At 39.8% G+C, this 18247-nt stretch overlaps 2 protein-coding genes and 1 long non-coding RNA gene across 3 annotated transcripts in view; 1 reads left to right on the top strand and 2 right to left on the bottom strand.

Moving 5' to 3' along the window:
• LOC117771219 (poly [ADP-ribose] polymerase tankyrase-1-like) overlaps positions 1-5051 on the bottom strand; it is a 66063-nt gene extending 61012 nt beyond the window's left edge. The window contains exons 1-3 of the mRNA XM_034601317.1: positions 4457-5051; positions 2968-3083; positions 1674-1782 (exon numbers count right to left, since the gene is read on the bottom strand). Coding sequence (XP_034457208.1) covers positions 1674-1782; positions 2968-3083; positions 4457-5015 — 784 coding nt within the window. The 5' untranslated portion in view covers positions 5016-5051. The remainder of the gene's footprint in view (positions 1-1673; positions 1783-2967; positions 3084-4456) is intronic.
• A 996-nt stretch (positions 5052-6047) lies between these two features.
• On the bottom strand, positions 6048-17598 carry LOC117772002. Its single transcript, XR_004615699.1, has 3 exons — positions 17535-17598; positions 12546-12549; positions 6048-6063 (listed from the first exon to the last, which is right to left on the bottom strand). It is a non-coding gene; the product is annotated as an uncharacterized LOC117772002 (long non-coding RNA).
• cldn23a (claudin 23a) lies at positions 9025-10783 on the top strand. Its single transcript, XM_034602914.1, has 2 exons — positions 9025-10029; positions 10062-10783. Exon 1 carries the CDS (start codon positions 9112-9114, stop codon positions 9940-9942), a length of 831 nt encoding a protein of 276 aa, XP_034458805.1. The 5' UTR covers positions 9025-9111; the 3' UTR covers positions 9943-10029; positions 10062-10783.
• Positions 17599-18247: the final 649 nt, after the last annotated feature.

Raw genomic sequence — 18247 nt, 5'->3', positions numbered from 1 at the left:
GCAAGAACAGTTTCATTTTCTTGTCCTACATGTCACCTTTTCCTGGGAGGTTCGTACATACGAGTGTTCAAAGTCAGATTCACCAAAGCTCGTTACTTCCTGATGAATGCCCTTAAATTAACGGCTCTTATGGCTCCACTACATTTGTGCTCAAAACAGAGGAGCTTCATGAAAACATGATAAATTCAGTCTGTGGTGGCATGAAACAATCAAAAAATATGAATACAGCTGCTTACAATGTGCCATCAGATGAACTGTGACACAAATATAAAGGATCAACATTAAGTTAGATTCTAATTAAAAACATTATTCTAAGGTAAAGCGATCCATGATTGTGATAGAAGAAGTGCAGAGAATAATATTAAAATGTAATGCTAACTCTTAGGTTTCATCATATTACTATTTGTAAATCCAATCAACAAGTGTTTTTGAATTTCATTACCGGTAAAAATTATCTTCTGTCACTTTTATGAGAAACCTTAAATCACATCTTTTCACACAAGAGCTCCATTGTTAGGTTATAACAAGCTGGTATGGAGCTAAAAACAAGTCAGGTTTCAAGAGTCAGGTTAGTCAGGATTAACCTGAATGAACTTATGAACCTACAAAGGTTTCATCATATATACTGAATTAATGGAGCAGTGTGTGGGATTTAGGGGAATATCTTAGCTAAAAAACTATTAATGCACATCATGCAGCTACAAAAGTTCTTTAATCCTACATTTCTATGTCATTCAAAATTATTGACAAATCAATCAACTGCTCTGAGCCTCGACAACGAGATCAAATTTGTGCAAATTGATCCACAGAGATTAAATCACTGACGCACCTTTTCCTCCCTCTCGCTGTCAGCACTCAGAACACGGTGACACTGACTGTCAGTGCAGCCTTTCGTTAGTATTTTTATTATTATAACTCCTACTGAGCAAAGCTTTTCCATTAAGATCATAACGATTACAACACAACCCAGTGCTCAGACTTTCAGGTTTACATGCTGAGGTGCATCTTGTCTACTTCAGGGATCAGTGGCTTGTTCTTCAGTTCATGTTTCTAAGATTTACTGCTGCTGCTGCTGCTGCTGCTCTTTCTCAACCCGAGCCTGTGGTGTTTGTTTCACTGTTTAAATTAAAACTACGTTGGTGGCTGCTCATATATTGTGGGACAAACAAATCAATGCTCTTCTGTCCCCTGTGTGGGCCGAAGAATAAGCACTAACACAGTGATTGCAATTTATACGTTATTTGCTGCTTTATGCTTAATGGTAAATAACAGCATAGTTGGTGGTTTATTATTGTTTCTAAAGATTACTTTGTGATTATACAGAACTCTGGGATGAGACTTTGGAGGAGTGGTGGGGGCGGAGGCATTTAAAACAAAAAGGTACACGCAAATACAAACTTGAATTTAATATCTAACAATTAGCAAAAGTATTATAGCCGCAGGTAATAAAACAACAAAGAGGAAGCAAAGACATTCATTGCACCAGCAGGACTGTTTTTGTTCTCTTCACAACTCAGACCAATTCATTCTTACCGGGACAATAGACTAACAAACCTTTACAAACAAACCATGTGCAAGATAAAGTGCAAGTGCAAGATAAAGATATTTAAAACATACAATACACACGTTTACTTGGTCCACAATAGTTTTAATGCGTGTTTTTGTGTACTTACCTATACAGACGTCTATCTTGCCTTTGATGGAGGCTTCGTGTAGCGGCGTGTAGTTCCAGTTGTCTCGGGAGTTGGGATCGGCGCCCTGACACAGCAACAAGGACACCACCTGAAAACCACGTACATAGAACATTCAACCCTTTTTATTCTGCACAAATTATTATTATTATATTATTCATTTGTATGTACTGTTTATTCTGTAAAATTAAAGTTTTCGTATCAGCAAACATAAATGCAGATAACGATATGTCTGATATCATCCATTATGTTGGTCCGGCTCTAACTTGAACTTCATAGATGCCAGTGCTGATCTTTTATTAGAGTTGAGAGTAATTATTTTAGATTGAGGAATATAAACCTTCTATTTAAAAATTAAAATAGTTATAATTTAACAAAATGTGCTTGTCAATGCCTTAGTGCCCAATCTTTGCCTTAACAAATGTACAATTTGACGACCTATAGGAGAACATGCTTAAAGCTGCTTCCTGATTTAAAGAGTGGAAGATCTGATTTAAGTATACAAACACAAACTTTCAAACCTTAATGCATACATTCAGTTTTCTCATGGACAAGATTTACTCCAGGCAACAAATCATTCCCTAACTTTAAAGAGCTTAATCGTTGCTTTTTCAGTTGAAACTTTCCGCACGCGGAGACTCGAAGCCTGACTTTACTCTGCCTGCCACCCACTACACTTTTGGTTAAAGTGAAATTAAACACAAGACAAGACAAACAACAACTTTGAGCGGTTTCAGTTTGGACGCAGTGCTTTTACTCCCATCACAATGCTAATCATCCCTGTGATCATACAGCAGCATTAGCGCAGCACTTCTGTGACGACGTTGCAAAGTGCTCTCCTACAAAGCCTCTAAAAGCCTTTAATGCAACTGAAACTGTAAACACTCAACCCATCGCTGTGGTTAATGGTCAGGAGGACGGGGAGGAAAAAAAAAAAAAGCTTCAGCACATCTGTCACGGATAATCCAGAACATCAGCAGCAGCGAGGGGATGACAAGAATCTCAAATAAGCGATAAATTAATTTCCTGCTTTTCTCATTGTGATCGGTGAGGATAAATGTGCGCTTTGTATTTTTTGGGAAAGGCAGAAACTCGACAACAGCACACGTGTATGTTTACACAGGCTGTATAATATTTAGCTTTCCCTCTGGCTTTGTCGAAATCACAACAGCACAGTGGAAAAGCAGCGACACAATATAATCCATCCTGAAAATAATACAAATGACAGAAACAACACAAACAGATCAGCCTGAAATGTTCCCGTGTTCAGTCTCACCTCAGAGTGACCAAAAGAGCAGGCATTGTGTAGCGGGATCAGACCGCCGTCATCCCTAGTGTGCACGTTAGCGCCTGTTTGAAGTAAGTGGTCCACCACGTCTCTCCGCCCGAAACCTGACACATGAGGAAGAGAGCAGGAGATAAAATAAATTTCAAAATAAGCTTTCATTTACCGCATTGTTATGGATTTGTATTCTGTTCATTGTCTGTCTTCTTTTACTTCTGAGAACTTTTAGCTTTGTCATTTGGTTCCTTTTTCCCAAGAATCAATCAATACTTCATATCATAAACCAGTATTTGTTTTGTGAAGCATGAGTCACAGCTGTTTGTGAAAGTTGAGAAGATGTGACGCTGCACTACAGAGAGAATCTGTTCTTGTTCAAGCTGCTGAGGACTAAAGAGAGAGATGTAAAGCAGCTGGGTGTCTGTTTTTCATCTTTTAGTCTTCGCTGTTGACAGAATTAAAAAGAGTCAAGTGTGGAAGAGAAGAGGTGAACTGCTCTTTTTATATCCAGGGTTGTTTTCCTTCCTTGATTCAAATCTGCTTCAGATTTTGCATGTGGCAAAAATGAAATGCACTCCATTTTAATAGGTGTGCCGGCTCGTGTTACACCATAGCCAATGTTTAAATATGACGTCAAATTCACAAATACGTCTGAGTTGTTTTGTTGCAGGCATGACTGCTTTGTCATAAACAATTATAATACTGACCGTGGCATGAATAAAGATTTTAAGGACTATTTTTCTAAGCCAAATACAAGTGACATGTCCCAGATAATCAAATTCAAGCATAATATTTTCCTCTGGTTAAGATATCTATATTCTTGTTTCTGGACTTAATGCATTGATCCAATGTGTTGCATAAGTCAAATTAGCAAAGATATCCAAGATTTCATAACTTAATTACATGTGTAGAATGGACTATTGTCTGTTTTTAGACATTATCCGAATACAAGTGAATTTAGAAAAGTCAGTGGGCCCTATCTTATTTTAAAATGCACATCTTATAACATATAATATAAGACATAGTCAGGATGAAAACAAACTAAAACTGAAACGTCAGTCCCCTGTCTGTTTTAAATATGTTCGCATTGTAAGTTGCACAAATTGTAATTGTAAACAAATGCAAATCATCTTCCAGCACCAGTAACTCAAGTTGTGCAGTGCATGTGTGTGTCTTTGTGAACTTTATTAATGGGAAGTTCTGTTTACACAAGGCAGAAATGCAATAGATGCTTTGTTTACACTGATGAAAATTTGAAAAGTTGTCATTTTATTTGTTGCCATGTTTTAATAGAGTACTTCTACTGACTCAGTGTCATCCTGACAAACTAATTGAATACATATTAACACTTGTAGTGAGTGGCTCCAGTGTTTGTTAGCTTCTTTCTGGTCACTCCAGTCCCTGAACGCATCACCCAGCTGCACAACTTGTCTGAAAATTACTTTTTATTCAGTTGAAAACTTGACTTTTTGGTCATTCTCACCTGCTGCGAAATGCAGAGGAGTGGATTTACGTCCCGCCATGTCTTTAGCGTTCACATTCAACACGTCCACGAGCTTCTTCACCCGGGAAACATCCCCGTTCCGACAGGCTTCAAACAGCTCCCTGAAGGCACCGTTAGCTCCGCCACCACCACCACCGCTGCTGCTGCTGCTGCTGCTGCTGCTGCTGCCCGGGTTACCGCCGCCCGACTCGGGCGTGGAGGCCGGGCTGCTCCCGGTACCCTCGGTGGAGGTCGGGGAGCTAGCGCTGCTGCTGCTGCCGCTGGTTGTGCTGCTGCTGGCGGTGAGGGCCAGAGATGGAGAGGCGCTGTTGTTGGTAGCAGTGGTGGAGGTGGTGGTAGTTGTGGGAGAGGCCGGGTCTGCCTCACCGTCAGGCGGGCTCTCCATCAATCCGTCCCGGGGAGGAAGCGGTGCAGCATCGTCGACGGGTGCAGGAGGAGAGCCAGGAGGGCTGCCGGGGCCAGAGGAGCCGCGGGGCGGGGAGGACAGCAGGGAATTGGGCTGCTGCTGCTGCTGAGAGGAGCGACGAGGCGTCGCCATTTTCACAACACAACAGTCCCCACTAGCAACAAAACACTGGTGACAACTTCCTGTCGAGGAAACACAACTTCCGCTTTCCCAGGTTTACACTTTATCAAACTACATCAGCACTTTCAATAATATTACAAATTATAAACAGGATTTCATTATAAAGATCTAAAGTTTGGTCTTTCACGATTTATACTTATGTAGAATTTGGTTGGGTTATTTTGTCTGTGAAATGTGTGTGGGGTTTTTATTTTAATTTATATATTTTTTACATTTAAGGAAGATTATTTGAGATTTAGGAAAAATACAAATGAGATATTTTTTTACTTCAGAGGAAAACTTCATGAAAATACGAGGCTGGGGTTCACCTTCCCCAAAAACGAAATATTTGTACCTATATTTATTTATTGATTCATTAATTGTATATCTCTTTCATGTTGTGTTGTTGCTCTATAATAAAACATAAAGCTAAACAGATACTTGATAGACATAAAGAAAATGTTGGCCACATTTAGGATTTCAATTTTGTCTACATTTTCTTTCATTTGTAGCTTTTACGTCACATTCAGTTGAACAATACAGTAAAATGTGTATAAATGAATAAGACAGAGACTGATTATAATCGAGGGATCAATACAATTTAAATCGATTATGATGTAATTGATGAGCTGATGAATGTCAACTGGCCTGGCTCTAAACAATAGCGTCATCTAGAGGAGATGATTGGTAATGAAGAAACTACCTGGCTTTCTTCAGACTCAGCATGATGAAACCAACACATATGACAAATAACATAGTTTACATTGTACAAATATACAATAACAGGTTGTACTTTACACTGTGTGTGTTTTGGCAAATGTTACATGGCAATGGGCATTATAGATACATTATACACATTATAGACATACAAACTATACGATAGAAGTAGTAGAGTACAGACATGTGACACACTGGTATATGATTTAATCTTATTTCCAATAATGAAATACAAATTAATCATTCGTATCCATATGTAATCATATAAATAGCATTTTACAATTGTTGTTGACTAATACAGCTGCTTTTAATGGTGTGTTTTTAATCTATGAGCCTAAAATAGATTTTATATTTATTCAATCAAATAACTGGGTAGGTTTTATAAGGAAGGTGTGTTTATGTAACTGACAGATGACTCTGTCTGGAGGTATGTTAGTTACCACACTGGTTTGGTTCCATTTTACGTTTCCTCCTTCGCTCCATTGAAGTTGCATCCTGTTTCGTAATTCTACATTTGCTGTCCTCAGTAGGAATCCAAGCTACAAATATCTATTCATAAATCCAAGGGCTGCAGATTACATCTCTACACAAATGTGACAGAAAAATATTCCAGTTATTTTTTTTATTTTTTTTTAACAGAACAAAACAAAAAATATTATCTAATAAATTATAGGATTGGAAATTTGTCTGAGCTTCCGGTTTTTGTACCAAGGAAAACCTACACAAACATTATGAAAACTGAATAAGGATGGCTGTGTGTGTGTGTGTGTGTGTGTGTGTGTGTGTGTGTGTGTGTGTGTGTGTGTGTGTGTGTGTGTGTGTGTGTGTGTGTGTGTGTGTGTGTGTGTGTGTGTGTGTGTGATAGACTCTATTTCACGTGGTGAATTTACACTTGCAACGCTCACAGCCTCTGTTGCTATCTATAAGCATATGTATGTCTACGCTACCAGTTTCTTAATAAAGGTTCAATTTCATACTTTGCTGATCACATGCTGCGCACAATCTATTCTCATACACTGGTTGACAATCAGAACTAAAGAACAAGTACCGCTTGAGGGATCAGTCCCTGTGTGTCAGTGTTGTATCCATGAACTGTAACCACAAATTACAGCATCTTGTAAATACATTCTGCACTGAATTGTGACGTGAGCTGTTACACAAATGCCAGGACAAATTTAGCCAGTCAAATCAAGACTGAAAAACTTGTGAAACTTTTTTCTCAGGGTCTAGAAAGTTTTGTTTCAATTGCTGACTAACGCTTTAAAAGTCAAAATCTCTGCTTGAAGGCTGAAGTCATCGGTCAATAGACCCACAATTTACCACAGTGACAATATATTCATTAAATGATTTGAGACACTAATGGTGTCTTTTATTTAACACTGAAATACATCTAGGTGATCCAGAATGATAACATTATTAACAATAATAAACTTTTCTTTATACATAACTATTTAAAACAAAGTGCACTATATGGCTGAAACAAGACTAGAACCCTTTGGGACTTAGGCAAATAGAATATATAATTAATAGTAATTAAGCATTAAAATACAGCTTAAAAATAAAAGAAGTAGTTGTGCCATGGCCGTGACATCTGACATCTCCAAAATGGCAATTAAAAATAAAGAATATGTAATTAATATACAACACTTATATGTCTGTGTACATCAGCCACAAGCCGGTCAGCTGATCACATCCTCTGACTGTGGTGTCAGAGGATGAATAAGCAAAATTCTGCCTGGTCGGTTGGTCGACATTCCTCCTCCAACCGATCTTAGTGTTACAGAGTTTAAACTTGGCCTGAAGACCAATCATCACAACAAAAGATTAAAAAATGAGAAATGATTCTATGTCTTTAACTTCTACAACTACTGAGGCTATAGATACAAGCGTCACACAACTAGTATAAAATCAACGTCTCATCTTTTTCCATCAAAAAAAAGCAGTTCGCTGTTTGTTATTTTTTTGAAATGAAGGACCAAGGTGTGTCTTGTTCGGTGACAACCATCAACCACAAAATGCCACAGTGGTGTAAAATCAGGGAGGATGTCGTTGGGCGGGGACGACTAGAGGCTGAGAAGTGGCCAGTTTAAAAATAAATAGCTCTTTGGGCCTCTCATAGACTTAAAAATGTGAACCACTTCCCCTGTGAGGTTGATGAAGATGATGGTAGTGTGCAAGGCTCACTTTTAGGGTTTGAACTGAACTAAACGTGTGTGAATAGTTCATATTGGAAACAAAAACAAAGAGAAACATAGCAACGGATAGATGTGACATAAGAAGAGAACAGAGAGAGAGAGAGGAAGAGGCAGGACGGCCTTTGAGCTGTTGTCAATGGATTCCTGCAGAACTACATTCTTATCGAAAACCGTTCCCACACAATCACAGTTTGAAATCTGTCAGTCCGGCTTGCTCTTCTAAACTAAACCCTGATTATAACAGAAGTTCTCCAAAATAGATAAAAAGGTTTTTCCTGAGCCGAGGCCCCAGTAAGAGTCTGTTGAGGTTTTATAAAAGACGCACGAGTCTCCGTGCTTCAGTCTCATTCTGGTTTCATTGTGTTAATCGCAAACCTGTTGTCAAAGATTAACCACCAACGTTAATCAAAAGCTTAAAATCCCAAACTGTAGAGTAACTGCTGTAAAATATGTATTTGCTTCATTAACCCGGACAAAACTTTGTTTGTTTGTCTGCTTAAAAAAATACTTTGTGGAAAGGGTCAGGAATTGTTTTTTAAATGTAAGGTTGGGGATTTGACATCATTTTCACTGATTTCTCAGAGAGTAAGTCATTCATCTTGATTTGGGGACTGATATTTTTGAGGCAGATCCAAATAAAACTCTTGATCTGGTGAATTGTAATGCAGTGTTTCATAAGGGGAGTGTTGGGCCTTGTTGTGTCTAGTTTGGGTTAATGTGTTACCCTGCATGCAGGAAACTTCAGTCATTTTAAGTTATTTAAACTAAACCAACACACCAAGTTGTGTGAGTAACATAAATGGGAATAAATATATAATGGGTTGTTATGAAACTTGAGCAGGATGATGATACCTCCAGCCTTTAACTGACGGATGTTTTTCGTGTTCCTCATCACTCATCAGACATTTGCATGATAAAAGTCTCGTCGAAACTCCCCCCCCCCCCCCCTCTCGGTTCATCTTTGCAGGGGAGGATGAGAAAGCCTGTGTCCTACCTGGCGCACAGGTGAGGCAGGAGCCCCGCCCACCGCCGGGTTCCAGTCCGACTTGTATTTAAGAGCAGCTGTTGAAGTTGTCAAAACTCCGTCACTTCTCTCAAAGTGACCACTCCTTGTTTTGGACTCAGAGCAAACAACAGCAAGCAAGCAAGCAGCAGCCATGCCGAGGCGATCAGCGCAGGAGTGGGTCCGGTTGTCCCTGCGCACACCGGGCATCCTGATCTTCGGGATGGTCCTGGTTCCCTGCGGCTGGGTGCTGAACCTCACCGCCACCGTGGCCCCCAACTGGAGGACCCTCAACGACCTCCCCAACGCCCCGCCCACCGAGTACATCGAGCAGGGCATCTGGGACATCTGCAGGACCACCCCGTCCTCCGCGAGGCCGGTGTGCAACCTGCAGGACACCACGTACTTCGGAAACCAGATCATCGAGGTGGCGCAGGGGCTGATGATCGCCTCCCTGGTCGTGACCCTGATCGGCCTAGCCGTGGCCATCCCGGGGGTCCGCTGCTGGAAAGCCGAACCCAACTGGACGGTGGCCGGCCTGGGTGGACTGCTCTTCTTCCTCGCGGGCGTCATGACCATCATCCCCATCGCCTGGTACACCCACATCCTCAAGGAAGTCACCACGGTGTCCCCGACCATCGACGTGCGCGTCGGCTACTGCATCATCCTGGGCTACATCGGCGGGATATTCGAAATTCTGGGCGGCTTCGTCATGTTCATCGGCATCTGTCGCTGCTGCGGCGGAAAGAACCGAGGCGAGAGGCGGGTCGAGGACGTCATAGGCCCGCAGTTCCGCCAGAAGCCGCCGCCGAGACCCGTCATCGTGCCGAGCCTGAACCGTCCCGGCCGGAGCAGCGCCAGCAGCAGCGTGCCTTACTCCAGGGACTCCATGGACGATGATGTGTCCTTCCCCCGGGCCAAGAGCCCCGCACCCCGGGTAGAGAACAGCTCGTACGGCGGCAGACCCTATGAGGCTGACTTGTGAGGAGCACATCTGGACTCACACATCTGGGCTCACAAAGAGGGTAAAACAACCTGAGGAGGGACACGAGAGAAGGAGCTGAGAGTGGACATTATTCCAGGAAGAAGTCATGGAATAATGACTTTACAATCACCATCTATATTATAAATAGCCTATTAATATTCAGGGGTATCACTTTTAAGTCACCATCGTTGTCTGGTGTGAAACCATAGGCGATGAATATTTTTATCCAGAGATCAAACACCTTAAATAAAGTTCACATAGATGTAAACTCACTATTACACGAACGAAGGAGAATGAATTAAAACAGACCCCAGAGTATTAAAGTGTTTGAAGGCATTTGTGTATTATAAGAATAATGTGTTTAATGTTTAATAAGGGGTCAAGGCTACAGATTAGAGTCATTATAAGATTTTACATCATTACACTCGTGTGCCTCTAGCTGTGCTGTAGAATGATGTAGTAGAGGATCGTAAGAATATTACAGCGGAAAGAGATTAAGTCTGGAAAGTGGAGGATTCTCTACGATTAACTTCTGTTAGTGAATCGCGAAGGGAAGATCTGATTTGCCTCGTCTGTCTTTTTACGTTCTGCAAATGATGCTGAACTCCATTTGTAAATATTTCTCTGAGGAAAAAAAATTTTTCTCCCTGTGTTCACTGCCTAATGCAACTTCTTTTTTTAATGTAAATACTGTGTTCTTAATGCACTTTACAACTATGGCCGAGCTCATAGAAGGATGGGCCACCTGTTGAGAGGCATCCTGAGCTGATCAATATTGTCCCACCGTGCGTGGTTCTGTGACACAAGTGCAGTTTATTAAACGCTCACTGTGAATAAGAAACGACTTGGTCTCTTTTTTTATAACGTAACTGTATTTGTTTTGCTTGTTTGAGTGGCGGGAAGGGTGCAAAGTAAACTTATCAAAGGTTTCACTGCAGAAATACGTGTAAAAACATTATATTCTTTATTTTTTAGAGATTAGACAACTATTAAAAGTACTTTAATTGAAATACATATGGATTGAGGCCTCTTGTGCTGCAGGGAGAGTCAGTTTGGAGACATTTAAAGTGGATGAAGCGTCTCTAATGTCACAGACTGATGCAAACACATCGTGTTCAGGGCCCAAGAAAGATCCAAGGCTGCCTTTTAGTGCAGGAATCTCAAACATTCAGATTTTCCACCACACCTGCAAAGATTCCTATATGAAAGAAAATTCTTTATGACCTCTATTCAAACACACGTACAGCCCGACTTCACTTTTCAACCATGTTTTTCTTTCCTTGCCATCCAGTCGGCTCGGTCTTAACCTCATGAGTATACACACAATGCAGCCTGACCGGTTTAAGAGCAACTAGTCCAGCAGCATTGCTTCTAGTGTGTAAACTGGCTTAACGTCTCCTAACAAGGCTACACTGTACTGAACAATCCTTCCATGACTGTGAGTCATTGCAGTTGAAGTCGACCCCAGGGAATGACGAAGCAGTTCTCCCTGCACGACGTGGAAGACGCTACAACCAATGACAGTTGGTGTACGTGAAGATTAAGGCTCTTTTAAAGCTAATGTTAGTTTTTCATTCTCTCTGAGGCTGAGACTCGGGAGCTAACACAGACTGTGTCATGTGAAGGTATCAGCTCAAACAGATGGAAATAAAGTATGAGCTAAGGTAGACATGCTGATAATTGCCTTGAATATTAAACAAGTAGAGGAAAGATATGTGGGTTGGAGCAATTTGATTCAAAGTTTCCAAACTGGTACTTCTGACAAATACTCTGAGCAATGACGGTTTAACTTCTGTTGGTCACAGTGACAGAGACCAATGTCCTATTATATCTGTTTCAATATAGATAAGCCATTTTGACCAGAGTGAGACTTATTTCAGTGATGCTTCGAAATACATTTTCTTTTATAATTTACCTTGTTTGAAGTTTAAAAGTGAATTAAAATGAAACATCCTGCTAATTGAGGCAAAGTATACAGATATACAGTCATATATACTGTAGGTTGCTGTGTAATTTTCAGTAGACAAAGCAGTACAATCATTGAATATTGTCACAGGCAAAACATGTTACCGGCTATGTGCTGTTCTAAAAGCAAAGTCTGTAATAAAGCAGCCAATTAGACTCAGTAGTTGCAAATGCTCACTTTTTGCTCTGTGTAGCGAGAAGGATCCTCTGATACTGCATGAGAGTTTTATTCTGGAAGAGTTTGTATTGTCCACTTCCTGTGACTTGGAAGACGATCAGTGACATTAGTTTGCTGATGTCTCAAATAAAGTTTGTGATTAGGATGCTCCAGAGTTATTTCATGTTTTCAGCCTTCTGGTGATAATGAATCAGTAAGAAATTTAAACACAGGAGAAACTATTGGAGTAAGTCAGGTACTGTCTATATATTATTTATAATATTAGTCTAAATGAATCCTTCACTCTCATGTTAATAATGAAACACTGTGGCCAAGACAGAGACTGCTCATACTTCACGTGGGGTTAGAAGAGATGTTGTGTTTAGGGTGTGACAAAAATAAATAACCTTTTATTATTAGAAGTCTCTTCCTACCCACATCAACTCTGTAACACATTTTTATTACGTTTATTCGTTCTCACATTCCTCCACCCTCAGACGTGTATAGTTCATCGTGTCCAAACTGTCTATTACTCCCAGTGGTTTTAAAACAAAACGTTATGTGTAAAACCAGCAGTTTCCCTTTAATTGACAATGTCCACATAACACCAACTTTCCATAATATTTCACTGAGCTCCTCCTGCAAAACAAACATGCAAAGATGGCTCATTAATCAGAAAACAGGCGTCGACGTGGTTTCACCCTCAGGGCAGATCCCTCCTCTTCCTCTTTGAAACAGATACATGTCGTCTTGTATAAAATTACCAATGTGGTCAACTTTCATGAAATTTTATTTCATTTACCTGGTTTGTGTTGAGTTTAGTAAACACTGAAACTCGTGTCACTGGATCCCAGAGAAAGTTTTAACAGTTTTTCAGAGTAAACACAACACACACATACTGGCAGTTGTCTGTTTTCACTGTTTATACACATTGACACCTCAGAGCAGATCACTGGAACAACTGAATAATGATTTTTAAATGGATTTGGAAGAATTAAGTAAATATAAGTGACATTCTGAGGAGACGAGTAATACACAGATCAATGAAACAAACTGGGTGAACATAAACACTGAGGACTGACTTCCCAAATTAAGTTTTGTTTGTCTTACCTGACTAAAATAAATCAAATTTCTTCATGTCAGTAAATTAATTTATTTATACACTTTTATACAGTAGTTATATATAAATCACTGGCTTGTTGGGGGGCGATTTCACATTTTATACAAGTGTATGAGTTTTATGTTGAAAATAAAACACAGCTACCCAAGCTAACGTAAAATCCAGTGTTGCCTTCAGCCTAAATAATAAAAAATATATACATGTGAAGTAAAGCAAAAGAAAAAGGTAAAAACAGCAGGTTAATTGATAAAGAAATAAGTTTTACAACAGACTTATTGTAGCTTGCTCCACATTTGCAAAGTTAGTTCTATACAGAAGGATTAAAAAATGTCAAACAAAGATAAATATACAGCATCAGTAGGCATATAAAGGAACTAAAAATATCAGTACAAACTATTTATAACCATCAAATGAGCCCAAAAAGCAGTCCTGTGTTAATCTGTGAAACATTTATGGCACGAGAGGAATTTTAAAATGAAGCAGAACAGGATCTGAGAAGGTGTGTGCACACATTGTGGTTTCTGTTGGTCAATAACACATTTTCCGTGGTTGAAATAAAAAGCACAGTCTTTTCTCTCGGTCAGTTCACGTTATAAACATGTTTTTGTCAGGATCAGTGATGGTAATCTGCTGGGACAGTTAGGTCTCTACCTTCAGTATCAGTCGCCAGGTGTTGTGTGCAGCAGTAGAAACGTAAATCATCAGTTATCGTTTGCCTTCTGAGCAAAATTATAATATTCTCCTCATTGTTGCACAAAACAAAAAGAGGCACATATCAAAACTCATTATCGTCTTTGTTCTTTTGTCCATCCGAGTCTTCACTTCAGAGAAAGAAGCTTGTGGTTAAAAATAATGACAAAAAGTAAAAACAAACATTAATTCAGTCAGTGCTGCACAAAATAATACAACACCTAACAACACAACAATGAAGTCACTACTTGATGAATCAGTAAAATCTTACAGGACGACCACTGATTAGCGGTGATTCTGAAACATCCACATATGAATGGAGGATACTAGTGTCAAATAAATTGGCGAGTGATAATAAAATCAGGAACTTGTTTTAAAAGACTACTGACATGTTGCAATTTTGTAATTTTCAGTCATAGTTCAATACAAAAACTGTCCAAAAAACAAATTTATGAAAAAATCTATAACAATGACAGTCTACAGTGTAACCAGGGTGTCGCTCGCAGATTGAACCATCAGTCGAGTGTCTTAAGCAGTAAAAGTTCAGTTTATCAGTTCAGTGTTGGAGTTTCTGGTTTACGCTGCAGCACAAGTCCCACAGCTGTGGTAAGAAGTCAGACATTGTGCCAGAAGTGTGTATCTGATTCCATTTCTGGAAGATTCATACTTGAACAAACTGGACTGCAACGCCCTCGTGGTTGACCTGCATGAGAATAAGAGAATAATTACTTTCATCTGTGACAACAAAGTTTCATGAATTAATAAATACAATTTCCATGGTTCTTGACTGAAAATCCACATTTAGACTGAGAGACACAGTAATTTGTGACTTAAAGGTAGAGCCTGTGGAATGTTTGACCACTAGTGGCGCTGTTGAGCAATGTTGGGTCTCTTGTTTCCTGTCTGGTGATTGTGCACATAACATATGAATCATCACAAGCAGCCAATTCACATCCTGCCATTGCAAAGATAGTTGGTGGTGGAGACATGCACACAAATGTAGAAATGTGCAAATGAAAATATAAATTGATTTACAAATAGATGGTGAAAATGTTGAAAAAACACTGAATGAATAAATACAATTTGTTGATATATAGAATGATACCTTAAATAGTTGAAGCAGTTTGTTGGTATGAAGTGTATTAAGCCAAAAAAAGCAAGTCCATCATTTGATTTGCAGATGACACACTTTCCCAAAATGTTCAATAACCAATACATAATGAATAATTCCAGTCAGTACCTTACCTTAGATTAAAGGAGATTCTTCTCATTACGCAGCAATGTCATAGCCAAATTTCTTTGCATCATTTTTCCTGTTGACGACACAGAAAAAAACTAACTGTAAATTTCCAAATATTTTCTGATCTTACGTTACCAGTTACATGGTATTGTGTTGACCACAGGAGGTGAACCATGTTTGTGTGTTTTGTCTATTTGCACATGTCTTTGGAGTTTGATGGGTGTTGTGCTCTCATGCAGTCACCGGAACTTTAGCATATTTACTTACCTTGTAAAAGTAGATAATGTTAAAAAAAAAAATCACATGTTAAATGTTAAATCTAAATATTGATCTAAATGTGAATGTTGATATAAATGTGGTGGAACTAAATATTTAGCTAATGTGCAAAATCACACAGTCAGAGGACGTACCAAAATAAAAGCTCTACCTATCTTCCTTGGGTTTGGTCTAGACTCAAATCCTGCGTGTGATTTATCATTTAATTAAGTTTTAATATTTCCAAAAAGGCCTTTTTATAAATATTATTTTGAGAAACTGACCGTATATTATAAATCTAAGTGATTTAATACTTGTCTAAAAATAACGACACTTCAAGTGATATAATAACCGAGCTCGTATCAGCCATGAGTCTGATAGATAAAGTTTACTCTATTCATCCCCATGGGAAAATTCAAATATCCAGTAGCTCACACAAAGACACAAATAAGACAAAGAGAAACAATTAAAAATAAATAGAGAGGTAAAACATTAAATTCCTTAAAAAGCTAAAAAAAGTCACCTTCTTTAACATATTGTGTAAATACATTACTATATCCCGCTGGTGAAGTTTCAGTACCTGCGATTCTTCTTCTGAAGTTGCCGGAGCTTTGCGATGATGAAAGCCAGGATCACGACGCCAATGATGACGGCCAGCACACTCAGGGTCAGAGGGACGCTCAGCGCCCCGTTCACCGTGTCCTCGCAGGACTCGCCCTGGTAGCCCAGGTCACAGTCACACAACAGGTTGACCCCCCCACCCGGAGGTGACACGCAGGCCCCGCGGCTGTTGCACTGTGTCTCTCCGCAGGTGGGCAGGCTGAGGTCGATGCCTCGGGGGGCAGGGAGGAGGGATGCAAGCGTGGTCATGGCGGGAAGGAGGGGAACTATGTGGGGGGGAATGGAATGAGAACAGGAGAGAAGCTGAATGGAGGAGACACACCCTGAAACACAATAGGTAAACACGGCACAGAGAGGACACAGACCTCTCACTGGGAGCTGTGTGTTACTCACTGGTCTAATGGACGACTCTCAGGCCTGCTCACACTGATCTTGTTAAATCTGATTCTAGAGCAGTGAAAACAACTCTTTTTAATGTGGGAAAGATTAAAATAAAGAAACATCTGAGCTTTTACCACAGACAAGTGTGTTTTTTAGCCTTTTCATGACTACATTTCTCTCCCTTGTCAACTAATTTGTTTTATTACAAAGTACATTTTTAAATATCCTAACTCCTAATTTTATTATTAATTCTATTTATTTTATCTTGTTGTGTTCGTATGTATACATTCATATAGAGTAAATAGGGCTAGAGTGCCCTGTGTTTCTATTTCTACAAGAACAATATCTATCTCTCTATCTAAGCTGCAGCATGTGATTATGTTGTGCACATCCTGCAAACTAACATTTAAAACTTCAGTCATAATTACAGTACTGTGTGCAGTGAGGAATGTGGAAACCATAATGTTACTGTGACAGTTTATGATTCAAAGCCTGATGAGAACGGATGTTTCCCACCACAGAGTCAGAGGAAGTGAATGTTCATTGTGTTTTTAAATTAAGAACGAACTCCAGTCAGATTATATGTAGAAATGAATGCTTCGTCAAATACGGACACATTTACCGTCATAGTTTTCACATTAAATCAACAATGAAACCAAATACTGTGTGGACACAGTTGAAGTCGTGTTCCAAGGAAATTTAAATTTCCACAGAGCTGCTTGTCCTGTAGTGACTTGCCTGCAAGAGATATTTTACTTTTAAATCGTTACAAACAAATGACCCAAAACAGGTCCAGCCTGCAGGCACACATCATTTAAATCAACTATTCCATGTTTTTTCCTTAAGACAAAATAGGATTTATCCATTTATTTATTGAACTTTCTTCCCACATGAGAAACACAGATCATTATTCGTCCCATTATCTCCAGATGTGCACGTTTCATCTGCAGCGACAACACACAGACGGACTCAAGTAGTTTTACATGTGGTTGGCTCCAATTAAACAAACATCCAACGTGATGACTGATGAAGTAAATGGAGGCAAAAGTTCACAGATGATTCAGGTGAACACGAAACACTGAGTCAAGGTGTGTGTTGAACAGAGAAGTGCACATTGACTAATATGGTGGCAAGATTAGAATAAAACCTGACACAGTTTTTACTTTTCCTCAGTAAAACCTGTTCTAACGGCGTCTGAGCCTCGGGAGTTGGTCCCACACAAAAGTTGCATCACAGACGCTTGTGCAAAAAAACTAGTGTGGAAAAGTGAACACATAAAGGTAGGAAACAAGACTTTCTAAAGCTCTTGAGCAAGGCAGGATAACTGATAAATAGCTTTTAAGTGGCGGCGTTGAAGTTTTTCTGCCTCTAAAAGCATCTCGTTCTTCAGGTTCCCCTCCAGCACAGAGTACAGGGGGGGGAAAGTAGTGACAAAATGAAAACCATCGACTCACATGAACAAAGAATGCAGCCCGGACGTCCTGAATGAAGGTGGTGGAGTTATAGGTCTTGGTTGTAGCGTTCTCCAGGTCTGTGTGTGTTAGTGTGTGTGTGGGTCTGCCCCTCTAAAGAATTTAAAGTTCCTCTTCCTCTGAGGGAGTCAGTCACAAAAGGAAGGCGGGATGAGGAAGAAAGCTGAGACCTTAGAGTACCTGCCTGCTCCTTTCCATAAACACACACACACACACAAACAAATCACCTCCTCCTTCTCCTGCTTTAAGCTTAAGCCAAACACTCACGGCTGCTGCTCACCTTCATGGAGCAACCTCACATTTCACAAGGCGTGCGCTCGTGACCAATCGTCTGCTTCAGGGTAATTTCTGACTCACGTTTAAGGCTCTGGCAGCCATGCATGGGAAAAATAAACTTCATGTGT

This window comes from Hippoglossus hippoglossus, chromosome 12 (genome assembly GCF_009819705.1).
Source record: "Hippoglossus hippoglossus isolate fHipHip1 chromosome 12, fHipHip1.pri, whole genome shotgun sequence".
Classification (NCBI taxonomy): Eukaryota; Metazoa; Chordata; class Actinopteri; order Pleuronectiformes; family Pleuronectidae; genus Hippoglossus; species Hippoglossus hippoglossus.
Note: the sequence above shows the minus strand (reverse complement) of the source record. Positions and strands in the feature narration are given on the sequence as shown.

What these genes read in the sequence shown, in the direction of transcription:
- cldn23a (XM_034602914.1), top strand. Translation starts at nt 9,112, where the DNA reads ATGCCGAGGCGATCAGCGCAGGAGTGGGTCCGGTTGTCCCTGCGCACA.